Raw genomic sequence first — 16,239 nt, forward strand, 5'->3', positions numbered from 1 at the left:
TAAAATGTGGACAAATCTACGCCACTACCTAATACTGTACCCAGGCTTCCAGCACTAGAGTCCAGTGCTCTACCCAGTAGACCACGACAGTCACTGTAGAATAGTTTTCCCTCAGCGAACTAATTCTTTTACCAGTCTGTGATACGCCAGGAGACTGCCGATTCGACTACTTACATAACAGTAAACAAACAGTTCCCAAACTGGTGCAGGTGAAACAATAAAATCGTACTGGAAACTATTAAGTATGGTCCAGTCCTTGGACCTCTGACCTTCATGAGGCCATTTCACACTGGCTGTCACTTCACATCATGTCATGCCCTGTCAAGATATTCTGCAGTACATTTCAAATGGCAGCATCCATACTGGGCATCATATCACATCACAGTGCCATCAAGGTTTCTCAGGAAGAAAGTTGTGATGGTTGATGTCATGATCTGTTGTTGATCACATGACCCCCAAGTTTATTTCCATCTGATACGTAGCCATACTTTGTTCTGTTGTATGTTGATATCGGTTGTTATTCTAAGTCTTTGTTATTCATTGTTTTTTAATTGTTATAGACGGTTTCGTTTCATTATTCTATTGTTAAAAGTTATAATTATATGACGAATGAAAAAATGAGTAATTGAAACTGTGAGATAACAATCTGAATTTTACAACATTAGCATACCAAATTACTTGCCCTCTGCTACAGTTATGAAGTGGATTTTTATGCATACCGCATTAGTACTCTGTTTAATATTTTGCAATGTGATGTGCCAGATTTGCGGCAATTTCCTACCCACGCCCTACAGCTAATCTGCGCGGTTTGAACCGACATATTTGAGCAATTTCACTCAAACCTTCCGCAAATCTACTGTTCACACCAAACAATCTGTCTATGCAGACGCATGAGAGAGTGCCTAAACGGCGGAGATTGAGTATGGAGACCGATGAGACAATTAATTTGTCCAATTCAGAAGTGCAAAGGCTGGTGCTATTATACCAGTTAGACATACTGAAAAGAAAGCAGCAGAAATTGATGCGTGAAAATAAACAATGATCCTGAATCCATATTACACTTTTCTACGTACATATAACAGTATAGATAAGCCACTTTGAAGGTCAGAGAAAAGCTTGAGCATGCTGTCTCCTACAGAGATATTCCGAGGAAAAGTACTGTGGAGCTCTAATAAATCTTCACGATGTGGGGGAGTTACAAACCATTCTCGGCTTACTGCCTCAAGAGTAGTACATTTATGAAGTTTTTTGAATTCTTCCTTCGAAAGAACAGACATCAACCGCATCAGCAGCTGCGAAACACTATATGTAAATTGAAAGGGGATTATTACTGTCAGCTGCTGTGGCACATTGAGCGGTACCAGCGGCAACGAGCGACAATGTGTACCGAACCGGGATTCGAACCCGGGATCTCCTGCTTATTGGGATGGTGCAGTGGTTGCCGCAACTGTGTAGCAAACAGGAAATCCCGTGCTCGAATTGCGGTCTGGTACACATTTTCGCTCGTCGCCGATGATTCCGCTTAACGACCCGCTGCAGATAACAGCAATATTCCTCCCTCAGCTAGAGTATGTTTATGAACTTGCAGGCCAGATTCGCCCCCCTGTAACTATTTTTGACATGTAGCATGAGGGCTCGAGTTTCCTCGAGCTCTTCCAAAAATTATGAAGAAGAAGAAGAAGAATTTATGTATCCTACCACAGCACATATTCCGTTCGTTGTGGTTTATAACAACTTCCAACAACGCGCAGTCACCGAGTTCATACGGTATTTCATCATGTAACTGTCATTAATTAAAGGCCACATGGCATCGTTCTACAATACAAAAAATTATATACTCTTTTACTCTCGGATATATAAATTTTCGTCATCAGTTACTTAAAACAATGCTTTTATCTAAAATCTGATTGCCTACTGTGTTCCAGCGCTACGTAGTGTTGCAAACTGGAATTACTTGATGCGTTTCTCGTGAAGGCGGCCCTTCTGAGTGTGCGCAGTGCGCAGATACTAGCTCAGCCTCAGACAGATCGTGACGTGGAAACGGGTCAAATGCAAGATTGTACAGCATCTCATATTCATGTATAGAACTCCTGTACAGAGAAAGAAATATGGCCCAAAAATATTCCGAAATTGATTTTACCCATTCGAAAATGATTTCCAAACGAAGCGTCGTCCTTGGCAGATAAGATATGCGCATTTCCATACCCTAAATTTTTGTGTTCGTTTTTTCCTTGTCCATGCCCGCGCTGCGGCTAGAAGCTCAGTTCAATATGGCGTCTGTAATACAGCTGTTCCCGTTTGTGATTTAGTCAGCACAATCGCTATTTCACAAAAATGTTAGAGGTAGACAGCTTCATCCTCAGTCTAATATTTCTGCTTCTCCTTCACTGCATAGTGAGTCACTCTGTCCATATTACTTGAATATCTTTTTTTTTTAAAAAAAAAACAAGCCCTATCTTCAAAATCGAAGCTACTTTCTAAAACGGTTCTGCGTTTACACAGGAGCGAAAATCTATTGTGAAGTTTTTGTGTGGAAAACCGACAATTGGAAATGGATTTCCAGAATCCAAGAGAGAGAGAGAGAGAAAGAAAGAATAAGTAGCAGGCATACAATTTACGCGATGCGCTAACTTCGGTTATATGTATAGTACGTTGAACTTATAAACCGTTAAATGCGTTTAGCACAAGCCGATTCGATAATTCTCAGTTTCGTGGAGAATTTCTTGTTTTGTTGCATTACGTTGCTGTGTTTTTTTTTTTAATTGGCACTATTTGCGACGATCGAAAGGCATGTGAAAGGCAACCATAGCTAGAGAGTGGGAATGCGGTGGCATAGTGGGAAAGGACAGTGACCAGTGAGTTACGTTATCTAGCAATAAATGGACGTTTCGTGAGAGAATGCTTAGTGAAGCGAAAGACCAATCGAAGAATAAAACATCAACATCGGTAAGATGGCCGTACATTATGAGGAAGCATGGTAGTTTGGAAATGGCGTTGGATTTTTATTTTTGCTGTACAAATTATGTGGACTGTGGAACATAACAGCACAAATACTGAGTCATATGATTTATAATGATTACAAGTTTCTAGATGATAAGGGAGCAACAGACACCGCGCTTGGAAGATAATCGTGAAAGTTCTCCTTTTCTTTCTTAATGTAAACAGTTCGTGTGCATCTCTGAGCACCAAAATCCATTTACTATTATTACAAAAACGCTCGAATAGCACACAAGCCTAGCGCTTTGAGGGATAAGATAAAATAGTTCTTGCTGTCGTAATGGAAAACAAGGATTGCTGAAGTAAAATAGCTTTACGTCAGCAGAGCATACATCAAAATGTCTGAAAATAACGCAAAAACTTTAGTAGCTGAAAAGGAGCCGTATTAATATTTTCTTGCATCCGCAAGTTACGGTTTTGTGAATCGTCATGGAAAGGAACATGTCTAATGCTTGTAAGTGCTGACAAAAATACGTAAGTTGTAGAAAAAAAACTGTATCTAGTACTGATCTGAATTCTAATTGTGTTGAATATTTTCCCTACGTGATCTTATTCTAGAAGCTGAACTGTATATTTTGTTGTTTTTATGTACGTCCTAGTGTGATCATTAAATTTCAAATATTTGGAAATACAGATGTCTGTTCTTTTGACATTTTATTTGATCTGCAATATGAGCCCAGTGATAGTTACCTTTTTTTTTAAACCAGACCATATGTTGTTCTCTTTAGCTTGCTATGTCCACACTAAGTTCCGTGATAAAGTCACGATTAATGGTCCTTCATACGAATATTCCATGTGTGTTCATTGTCACCAGGAAAAAGATTTCTCCTAGTGAATTCATTTAATTTTTTTAACAGCTACAAAGCAAACATTAATGATTTTGTCAAAAAAAGTATGGTACTAAGCAAGCTATTGTCTTGGTTGTTATATAATTTGTACCAAAGAATTATAATTACTGTGCTTTAAAGAAAAACTAATTTTTAGCAGACTGCACAAATTTGTGTTTGAAGAGACCTTAGGGTACAAATGTCCATTGGTTGTGTGTAGTATTTCACGTGCAGTTGATTATGATGTACAAGTGATGTGTTCTTCTGTATTGCATGGAGAGGTGAGGCTGAGAACAATACAGAACTTAGTCCTTACCATTTGTTTTATGCTGTTGTATGTAATATTACAGACTTATGATGTATTTGCTGCATACAATGTAATAATGTGTTTGGTATGCAGCATGCCTTATGGTCTTGTAGTGCTAGTGCACAGCACTCTAGTGTGAAACTACTATACTTAAATATTTAACAAATAATAAAGCAGGATATCACTCTTTGGGTCCTGGATAAAATTATCATAGTCAAGGACCTGAAAGAGACGAAACTTAACTCCTGTCTGCAGACATCCAGTTTTTTTTATTTATTTATTTTTTATTTTTTGTGACAACAAAGGTAAATTTCAGTCCACAGCCTCCAGGCTACCATGTTCGTTAGTACAAAGTTATTTGGCTGTCTCATTGCTGTCAGGAGGCAATTTATAATACTTAATTCTCAGAATTTTTTAGAGATGTAGCAGTGTTACTGAGGTGTGCCTGACAGACAGATGTGTTGAATTAGTCTGAGGCAACAACCTGAAGTCACTGCTTGTTTATGAGTGTAGCTAAGTAAAGATGTTGTTTTAATATTTAAGACATGTATCATAATAAAATTAAGAGTGCTTTGTGTTATTGTACAGACACACCTCTTAGAACAGTTGTAAAGCCAAATGGTTTGTGGCTGCATAGTGCTGTCTTGTTGAATTCTGAAAATGTTTTAGTTACCATAACTATCAGGCATGAGTGCTTGTATTATTTGTATACTTTACTGCAATAAAGCACCAGTAATGTCAGTTGAAATCAGGAGTAGTCAAAGAATTGAGCTGTATGGTGTACACTAAGTTGTTTGCCAATTCTTATGGTCCTGTTTCAATAAGTACATCTTCTGATGAGAAAACTGTTCTATTTGCACTGCATGAATATCTTAATGTAGTACAAGCTTAGTATAATTGTGTTTGCAGTGATCAAAAGCAGAACCTAAAGATGTGCTTAAAAACATTGTAGGCAAGACAATTGTGAAATATCCTTGTCAATCTGTCAGATTTTAGATTTTACATCATTTTGATTATTGTTACTTAATTGAACAACAGCCAATAGTGTTTATTTACTTGATTCTTACCTAAAACAGTTTTCAGTCTTACTCAATATGTGTAATATCGTAATGTATTTACCCAGTGATCATTTCAGTGGCATAGGATTTGTTTGCTTAATATAAGGACAAACATGAGTCATATATTAACAGGGAGAGTACGTAACAAGTGGTGCGCTGTAGCCATACTGCAGGAACCATTGTAGCATTTTTCTGCCGTGATATAGGAAAACTTATTTATCAGAAAAGCTTTTTCTGTGAAAAAAAGGAAGCAGGTGGAGGGGAAGGTGCAGCTATTCACACCTACAGGTTGTCCCAAGGGTAGTGGTCAATATTCAGGGATATGACAGGAACGATCACTTTGTGGGGGGGGGGGGGGGGGGGAATAAATGTGGGCCCTAAAGTGCATCCCTTTCAAACTAAGAGCACATCTTCAGTGGAAGGGCTGTTTTGCAGTAGTGAAGATGTACAAGTTCTCATATCTCATAAGGTATACATTTCAGAACACTTGTTTACTAGACTTTTTTTTTCTTGTTTTGGTCTGTACCACCTCCTCCCAGAATATGGAAAGCAAAGAGCTTGCAGAAAAAGAGATTTGCTTCACAGTTTCAAAGGTGATTTCAAAAGCCATGGAGCTGCTCCTTTGCTAAGTGTGTGTTACTTTTCTTCACTGAAACATTAGAAATTAAAAATAGGTTAACGGTTTTTGAAAGATTAAATTTTCTTCTTGTGGTATTAGCTCTGAAAATATTCTCAAATTTTTTGAGTCCTTAAAAATTACTCCTGTTACTGATATCTAAAAACTTACACGTCAATTTCTTTCTCCTGACGTGTAACTGGGAGTTTTCTTGCTTGTGGATGGGAACTACATGTGCTATTTAAATCGGTAAGATTCACCCACTTGCTGTGTTCATGTAAGCTGCTCTTGAACGTGCATTTGCCATTCTCTGAAATAATGTGCTTTCTTTGAATATTCCAGTATATTTTTTGTAGAAATAATGGATGATTCCATGTTCAGTAGCTCAAACTTTGGTAGTTTTGCAGGAAACCACATTACTGTTCCCCACCAAAGATAAAGTTCAATGAATCGGGGTTGGCTTTCTAGTGATAATAGATGTGTATATAAAGGCTAAAATACGCTTATGGTCTCGTCCTTCTTGCATTGTCTGCGGATGTTGGCAGTTTGTTCACGTTGGTTGTAGCCAGCTGAGTGATGTAGTGCACATCAGAGGGCAGGTGGTGGGGCAATTCACAGTGTGACAGTGTGAGGAGCAGTGTACCTTGTGATGCTCCAGCCAATAGCGTCATTCTGCTGTGTCTGCTAGTAGTGGTGGTGGTGGTGGTGGTGGTGGTGGGGATACATGCATCAAGGTGTGTGTAGAACATTTAGCATTGATTTTCATGCTAGTTTAGGTTTGGTGGGGCCACTGGGCCAGTATGTTCATTATGGGTGACATAAAGCAAACACAACAAGTTTTACATTAATAAGAAGCAGTAGTGATAGTTTTCTGAGGGCATAAATTCTGCAAGGAAGAAAAGTTCTCTCTCTCTCTCTCTCTCTCTCTCTCTCTCTCTCTCTCTCTCTCTCTGTGTGTGTGTGTGTGTGTGTGTGTGTGTGTGTGTGTGTGTGTGTGTGTGTGTGTGTGGGTGGAGGGGGGGGGGGCCTTCGTGCTTCCGCCTTCTTATGTGCAATGTGCACCCCACTATTGTATATGGTAGCCAGTGAGATTCGCTGAAACTAATGATTTTTTACAGCAAAGAGTACAAATTGATTACATTTGTTTTTTTTAAGTAGAGTGCCAGAATACTTTTACTGATCTGGTTATCGTGAGTCGTGTGGTTGCATACTGGTTGATAGACTGACTTGTAGCACAGCCCAAGGCCTATGTTGGCGGGACTGTGACAATTTGGTTGAGAGTTGGTGAAGTCAATGGATGTGAAAGCAGAAAACCTGGTTGTGATGACAGACTACTCTATGGCTTAGCCTGAGGTCAAGACTAAGTCACATTGTGATAACTTGCTTGTGAACTTGCTAACATGAAACTAAGATTGCTATGATAGATCAATGTGTAGCATAGCTACAAATATATGTCTATCGTTGCAATAAGCTACTTTTATTTCCAGTTTTGTTGAAAATTACTATGATTTGGTTAAATACCAATGCTTTAAAACATAATATTAGCGAACTTTATGTACAAACCTTAGATTGATTGGGCAAACTGTTACCACCAGCAACATGCGACAGAAAATCTGCCAAACCTTTAAGTGCAATTTTACCACAAGGAAGTAAAATTGAAAGCCAAGGCTACTTTTAGTGCCAGACTATAGTCTTCTTGCAGTAAAAGACAAACACTGTACATATGCTCTAAAAAGTATATCTTTGGGATTAATACCAAATTCCTGGGACACATTCTGATGAAAAGCAGGTCTGAAGACCAAGGGCCACAGGCAAACCTTCTTTTCCCAAAGAGTTAAAAATCAATTAATATCAAGGGAAGTGCTACCAATTCATTGTTATTTGACAGCTTTGTCTGTGAACAAGGGCATCTGTTTCTCCTGGAATTTGTTTTTGAGAGGAGAATAATATCTTAATGGAGAAGAGAGATTACAAATAGAAAGCCTGTGAGATTTGTGGAGTACTTAATTTGTCAACAAAGTGTCACATTGGACATTGTTGTTGATATGCACGCTAACTGAATGGTTTGTTCCTGTTAAGATTACTAGTACGTCCAAGTGTTGTATGTTAGTCACAATACAACGTGATTCTTTCTTATCCAAAAAGAATTTAGCAGATTATCATAGATCTAAGCTCGTTCACCACAAAGCCTTAACTATATTAGAAGTGATATCTGCAGTGACTTGAATCATAATCAGCTACATTTGATTTTTTAAGAAGTATTTGTAAATCTTTGTTTGCCGGATATGAGCTGTTGTGGCATGAAATGAGTCTGCCCAGTTTATAACAACACACAGAAACTCAGGTCAGCTGGTGAGGTTGACTGAACTGAAGATCAAATAATGTTGTAACCTTTTGATGAATTATGAATAGCATCCTATACCTGATAGTGAGGCCAGAAGACCAAGTCGTGGATAGCCTTAAGAAGGAGAAGATGATCTGTTAGCTTGTTGGCATGAGCTGTTCATTATAATACATATCTTTCTCAGTTACTGGTGTTTGTTAATTGATTCGTGCTGTGTGTTTGAAATGTGTGTTATGTATTTATTAGGCAGGATCACTATTCATCAAATGGAAAAAATGCTGAGCAGTGCACAGGCATGTGGAAAAAACAGAAAATTGCTTAGTTTTTAGATAACATCATTTGTGAGTAGAAATTTATCCTTGTATGCATATTGTATTCCAGCCTGAATTTTCTGTCAATAAAATAGTTAATTTTTCGTGTGTTTAACTAAAAAGTACTTGTCACATACGATATAGTATTCATATTGTTATATCCTTTTTCATTCATCATCTGTACTTGCAGCCTTGCTGTATATAATTTTGCACAGCAGTGACGTGACATCACAGCTGTAGCTGAAAAGTCAGTTACAATTTCGGTTGTTCCAAAGGAAGTATTTTAGAGCAGTTTTAAATGAAACATATCCCAGCGGAAATTTATTGCTGACATTCCCAATTTCACAGTGTGGTATGATGGCAACAAACATGTTTTATTACTGTCTCACAGAGTCATGGCTGAAGGTGGAGAAGAATGTGAATTGCAGCAACTTGTGCCTCCTGATGATGACAGCCGTTTACAAACTAAATCAGGAGAAGTTACTCCACCTGTTACCCCTGGAATCAGCAAAGTCACTCAGACATCTCCCACATCGCCAGTGAGCAATAAGGTGTCTTTTGCTATCTATTAAACTTCTCCTTAGTATAAGTTGTTTCATACATAAGACCGTCAGTCAGTTACTTGTTTGAGCATTGGTTAATTTATAGTTGAGTCAGAGCCTGTATGTTCTATGTGTTAGATTATCATTAATATTTAATTGGTAGTGTGACATATTGTGTATATCATGACTACTGTTACATGGGCATTGGTAAATGATTCTTACATTAGACTAATATAATAATAATAATAATGTGTTGTGTAGTTTAATAAATATATGGAACAGATTCAGTATTGGAACTTTTGAGTTGTGTAAGTGTCGTGGAAAGGCAGGTTAGAATAGCAAGGTGTGTTGTGCACTTCAGCAACTATTGGGATTAGTAATGGCAATCTGCATTTGTCAAGTGTATCTGATACCAGATGCGACTTGCAATGTGGGCTTTGACAGGTTAATTGGCCCTTTTATCTTAGCCGATATGAAATATGTTCTAGAGGCACATATTTCTCCGTGCATGTCGTTCAGTTTATGCACAGGATGGTTAGATCAGATATGATAATGTGTTCACCTGTTAATCCTTGTATTTTTTACGAGTCCAATAAATATGGAAGTTGTGGCGCTGAGCATAGTGGCCCAGTAGTCAAGACATCAAACTAGTGTTCAGTAGCAAGACTGATATACCTGTCTGGTAATATTGATTTAGTTTATATATAGTTTCCCTAAATCATTTCAGGCTATTCCAATGGACAAATCCATCAAAAAATATTACACAAATTTCCTGATTTATCTTCATACAATTTGAGGTTGTGCTTCATTTAGAATGAACTTAGTGATGTAAAATCACTCTTTCTTACTATATTAAAGTGTGGTCTCATGTGTGAAGTATTATTTACATTGATTGGTAGTTGTCTAATTTGTTAATTTGATGATCATTACCAGTTTCAACCTTCAGATCTGTAAGAGTGGGTTACAGTATAACAAATCAAATAGTAAGGTGTGTTTCCACTTGCAAGTAATTACCACAAATAATTTCCACAAGTACTTGCCAAGATGTTTACATTAGAACAAAAATTTGTGCAAGTTTACTTCTGCAAGTTACTTGGGCAGGTTAATTTCAGAAAATTTCATTGTGAGATAGACAAGTGGTTGTTAACAGCATCATGTTTAAAAACCAAAGCAGCTGCCATCGTTGTTGAATTACTATTATTATGAACCCTCCAGCAGGCATACCTATTGTCACACAAAAAGACACGTGTTGCAAAATTTACATTTACATTTGTCAGTAAACACAAAGCCTGTGCTGAACAAACTGCTATATTTATTGAAGAATGCAGTTCACATTCTCTGTCTTCAACATTTATAACAAAAGCTTTTGCTTTTTAGTTCTTGTAATAACAAATTAGCCAGTTATTCTGACATACATTCACTTTCATAACAGCTTTCACAGATAGTTTGTTACTCAGTGTGCTGTTTACAAGCAAAGTTATTACATCTATCATATTTAGTTGATGTGGATGAATTCTTTTGACACCCACAAAGGATACACATCCAGTGTTTTTTCACTATAGGTTGAGGGTGCCGATCTCTGGAAGTCAACGTTTCAGCATGAAACTGTGCAAGAAATACAGTGAGATCTACTGGCAGCGATTTGAGTGATTCTTTCATAAGACCTTCTGCTAGCTTGTTGAGATAAATATGTTGTTGTGAGGTTGTCTCTGGCTTTGTGGAAAACAAAGCAGTACTTGTGAATTAATTCCAGCAGTGTTAAGAAAAAAGAAAAAAACATGCCAATGGCCATCTCTGTGTAATTCTTGAAACTGTTTAACAGGTACACATTTGATCTAAACTCCACCTTTTGTCACACTGTAATAAATTATAATTTCATGTTTGCATGTTTATTCATCAACTGTCTCTGTATCATTCATAGTAGGCAAAAGTATGACACCATGATTTTTATGAGGAATGTCTGAAACCTGCTGAAACCCAAACATTGCACTTCCAGTTTCTTTTGTTTTGTTTGGGAGCAATTCTGGAGGAAGATTATGTATGTTCTTCTTCATTGTACCAATATGTGTGATTTTATTATGCAACAAATATTCAGGAAGGGTGTAGCTTGTGTACCAGTTGTCAGTTGTAAGGTTTCTTTTAGAATTTCCTGCAGGCGCCACAACTCTTTTCACTATTGATTGGCGACTCCATGTTGTCTTGTGCACTACGACCAGGTAACAGGTATACTTGAAAAAAGAGACAGCATTGGTCGTATATATATTTTTTTATATATTTTTTACTATTGCAAAATCGATTTTCTGTCACTGAGTGACCATCTTCAGTGCTATATTGTATAACTTAAATTGGGATGCACTGTTGTCGCTAAGCTTACGGCAATCACATAGACTCCTCAGGAGCATTAGATACCCGATACTGCCCTTCTGATTGCATGCTACAGTAAACCTCCAGATTACTGCAATAAAATGTTTTTGCATTACATAGTGCTAACATTTTTCTCCCATATTTAGCTAGTTTCCTGTGTATGTAGTAAATCCATCCACAGTGGCCTCTGAAAGGGTGAAATATTTCATCTATTTTGTTGAATTCACTGAGGCTGTAAAACTTTGACAGTTATCAACAAAAGGGTCCAATAATGTATAAATTGCAGCAACTTATCAGTTTCTCTCTTATCGTTTCTCATTTCCATGTCATCAAGCTGCATAAAGCATAGAAGAAATAGAAACATTTTGTAACTCATAGCAGCCCTAAGCAGTTGCATTCCTGTTCCCTTTGCCACCTAGAGTTCCAATACATTAGCATGATGGTCTTTTTCTTGTTCCAGTCAAAAGAATAATGCCAAACACAGCCATTATTTTGTGTCTTGGTGTTACTTTATTACCTCTTTTGCGCGAGAATTGATTTATGTCTCACTGACTATTGATTTGTGTCTCACTATCTATTTATATATGTATCTTTTGTATAGTTTACAATTTCATCAATAATATCAAGGAAAATTATTTTCAGAAAACCTCTAACTTCTTCTTCAGTTATATCCATCACATTTCTCTTTGGACCTGGCAAATTTCCACAATATTTTCTCTTGATTTTTGACATTTTAGCACACTTGCATTTACACTAATGCATAACTTTGTCTTTTCCAGTAAAGATCTCCTGCCCATCTGCTATCTTGTAGAGATCATCACAATCCTCACCGTCAAGTTCAGGTTCACTGCCATGGTCCTTATGTTCAATGTTTTCTTTGAGTAGTTAGCATATTTCCTCATCTGATACACCCTTTGAACTGAAACAAGACATCAAAAGAAATGAAATGAATAAATAAATTTAGATGCTAGTTTAACAAAGTTAATGCTTACAAACTAAAAAACTATGAATAAGTACACTTCTCTCTGCGTATTGACTGCCGGAACAAAGCTTGCAATTGCAACTGTCACACTAACAGGCCCACATTGTACTTTTTACAGCATTTGACACCTCGTTGATTACTGTTCAGAAAAGAAACTGAGAAAGCTTAGCAAAGGAACTGAAACCAATTTAAGATTGTTGAGAAAACATAAAAAATGGAATACATGGCAGCAGTGGTCCGCCGCTCGTGGTCTCGCGGTAGCGTTCTCGCTTCTCGAGCACGGGGTCCCGGGTTCGATTCCCGGCGGGGTCAGGGATTTTCACCTGCCTCGAGATGACTGGGTGTTTGTGTTGTCCTCATCATTTCATCATCATCCAGGAAAGTGGCGAAATTGGACTGAGCAAAGGTTGGGAAATTGTACGAGCACTGATAACCACGCAGTTGAGCACCCCACAAACCAAACATCATCTTCATGGCAGCAGTGGTGCAATAGCTAAAGGTTAAGGCATTGATTGAGCATAAAAACAGCTGCTGTTGCAATTTTTACAACAGTGCACCTGCTCGAGGGTTAAAGAAAAATCTTAAAAAATTTAAAACTTTCTGAGAATGTCACATGGTTTTGAACATCTGTCTTTTACAGAATGAAGTATTTGGAGATGGGATACAAAAATGCAGCAAACTATATCGCCAAGAGGTCGCTTTTTAATTACTCTGTGATTTCTGCAAACAGTATTTATTACGTTTTTTTAGAAGTGTGGTGCAGTTATGTTTATGCTAACATTAAATAATCAGTTAAAATTTAAAGACATCTGTATTGCCATTCTGCTTCCCCCTCTGGTGAAAGAAAGTAATAAGTAAATTCATTTTGTACTTCTTTGGCCGACACTGGCCAAATGTGTGTGTTGGTATAGGGATTCCAGTGATACATTCATTTCAGCCCATCTGTCCATGTTCCATTCTGTTTTACAGCACTGATGTTTTTGTACTGGGTTTCCCCACACAAAAATTCTGCAAGATTGAGAAAAATGTCCAGCAACTAACTTGTTTGGCAAGTACTTGCAGCTTTCAAGAAACTACTTCCACTAGCTTGTGGAAGCCACTCTGGAAGTTGAAGAAACTTGCAGAAGTATGCTTGCTGGGGTTGTTTTCACTTCAAATAATTCACAGAAGTAGCTTTTTGGACGCTAGCTTTAGATACTATACTGTGCAAGATAAGGATTTCATATGTGTCACCGAGCGAGGTGGCGCAGTGGTTAGACACTGGACTCGCATTCGGGAGGACGACGGTTCAATCCCGCGTCCGGCCATCCTGATTTAGGTTTTCCGTGATTTTCCTAAATCACTCCAGGCAAATGCCGGGATGGTTCCTCTGAAAGGGCACGGCCGACTTCCTTCCCCATCCTTCCCTAATCCGATGAGACCGATGACCACGCTGTCTGGTCTCCTTCCCCAAACAACCAACCAACCAATCATATGTGTCTTCATACATTGTAACTCACCCATAAAGATCTTAAGACGTCCCTTAGAGGACGAAAGTAGTAATGTTAATCAGAATTATCTTTCATCTGTGGTTGAAATAATAAATTTTTTTTTACGGTTGCTGTGTGAATCTGATTAAGACATAGTGTCTACTGCTGTATTATTGTTATATTACTACGGTGTCAATATGACATACAACTTTGTTATGAATGAAACTGCTTTACAGAGTTCGTGAGCAGTATTCCAGTTGTACAAATCCCATTTGACCACTGGAACGATTAGACATTACTGTTGGATAGATATTGTAAAACGAATTCACCCCCACATCATGATCCAGTACTGAAGTACAAAGAACAATAAATATGTCATGTCTGTAATGTACTTTAGTGTACTATGTAGGCTGAAGGTTTACTAGAAGGTTTAATTCAGGGGCAGCCAAGAATTTGGCTTGTGAGCCATGCCGTGGCGAGAGTGTCATAGCACTAATTATGTCAGCGCAGTTCCTCTGTTGCCACGTCATGCTATCTGAATGTGAGGAGGGGGAAGAAGGGGAAGCTGTGAACACGTCACATGTAAATGGCAATGCACTCCCACTGTATAAGAATTTCACACTAGCAAAGCCGGCAATGCTTTGCAATTGCTAAATATGTATGGGAATTGGATATAGACCCCTCCCCCCATCTCTCTCTCTCTCTCTCTCTCTCTCTCTTCCTCCTCCTCCTCCTCCTCCTCCCCCCCCCTCCCCCTCCCCCTCCCCCTTTTCTCTTCATGAAATATGTCTCTCTTCTGTAATGCAATGCAATCGCTCCATTGAGTGAGTGGATCAGTATTTTTTCATTAAATCATCATATTAACTATTTCGAATGTGCTGCTTTATTCTTAATAAACACGGTCCACCTACCTTCTCCTGTGATTGAATTATGAAACAATGATCCACTTATTCAAAGCAGCAGTTTTTGCTACACTTTCAGGTGATACTACCCACACAAACCTTCGTCACTGGAAGAGGCATTTTGCTGCCACATTCGATAGATTTTCGTGTCTCTGCAATGACTTCATAAGACATGCACCAGCAGATAATGTCGCCATGCAGAACTAAATCACTTGAACCAGTCCACTTTCTACAACTTACTGCCGTAATCACTAAATATGTCTCTCTAAGCTTACTAATACGCCAAAAAATAGCAAGCAAGACAATTGTTTCAATTTTGCCCCTAGATATACATTGCCTCTGTTCTCGCCTCTCATTGGCTATGTCAAAGAATCATCCCATTGGCTACGTGAAACTGACACATTGCCTATGAGCACTATATAAGCACTGTTGTGACTGCTGCTGGTCCTGATCGAGACCTTAGCTTAATTTTTTGGCTCTATCATTGTCAACCAAATCTTTAAATTCTTTCTGTATGATACTGTAATGTCATTTCATAGCAAATTTGCAGTACCCTTTGATTATGGACTACATAATAGATATTGAGAATTCTCATTCCTCCCTTCTGTCATTCTCATTCAATTTTAAAGATTTGTGATAATCATTAGACTGCCTGCTAATAGCCACTGGGCCTGTGAACATCCATTATCGCAAACAAATAGCGAAGGGAAAATGGCACTGTACTGAAGAGAGTTGTGATGACAGAAAAAAATGCCACACTACCATACTAAATGAAATTTCGTGCTGTACCAGATAATTCTGAAGAGGACCGAGCAAAGCAGAGACAGGCGGAGTCTATGTCCACCCGCCCATGGTCTGCACACATGGCATGCGCACAGTTTGGTATGCCTGGAGTGGTCCTGCTGTAACAGTTCATACCTTTGTTGCTGTAAATTATGGAGAAGTTTGGGGGTAGTGATATCACATTGTGTAGTAATGCAGAAAATACTCTAAAAATTAAGTTGGAATTGGCATGGAATCCTGCAAAAAATTTGAAACATTGTTTTCTTTCTTCTAGCATTCATTTGTCTATTTGTCTCTTCTCCTGTTTTCTACCTGTCTCTTCCTCCTGTTGAAGGGACTTTAAAAAAGTTGTCAAAGTTAGAGATTCAAATATGTGTTCTTCCAACATGTTGTGTCTCAAGCTTTCTTTCGTTATTTCTCATTCAGTGATTTGGTAAATAAAAGCTATTCTTCCATATAAAATATTACTTAGTTAAATGTTATATGCTTTTTGTACCATAGCTTGTTCATTTTCATTTGTGTATATCAATTGAAAATTTACAACACACCTTTGTATGTAACAAACCATATTTGCAGGTTTCATCAGGGGGAGGCAGCATCCACGGCTCAGCGACGTCACGTACACTAAATAGGACAGCAACTGCTCCTTCGATAGGAAATACCCCTTTAACAGGTAATCTGAAGATGTGTTTTTGATGCTAAAGTTCATGTCGTATAGGAAGGTGGCCCATTTTCAG

At 38.1% G+C, this 16,239-nt stretch overlaps 1 protein-coding gene across 6 annotated transcripts in view; it reads left to right on the forward strand.

Moving 5' to 3' along the window:
* Positions 1-2,229: 2,229 nt before the first annotated feature.
* Positions 2,230-16,239, forward strand: part of LOC126183613 (coiled-coil domain-containing protein 28B) — a 53,852-nt gene continuing 39,842 nt past the window's right edge. For 3 of the 6 annotated variants that reach the window (XM_049925724.1, XM_049925728.1, XM_049925729.1), the window contains exons 1-3: positions 2,240-2,394; positions 8,852-9,011; positions 16,079-16,175. In XM_049925724.1, the coding sequence (XP_049781681.1) occupies positions 8,856-9,011; positions 16,079-16,175 (253 nt within the window). In that variant the 5' untranslated portion in view covers positions 2,240-2,394; positions 8,852-8,855. The other 3 variants (XM_049925727.1, XM_049925725.1, XM_049925726.1) reach the window with 3 other exon arrangements.

This window comes from Schistocerca cancellata, chromosome 4, assembly GCF_023864275.1.
Source record: "Schistocerca cancellata isolate TAMUIC-IGC-003103 chromosome 4, iqSchCanc2.1, whole genome shotgun sequence".
Lineage (NCBI taxonomy): Eukaryota > Metazoa > Arthropoda > Insecta > Orthoptera > Acrididae > Schistocerca > Schistocerca cancellata.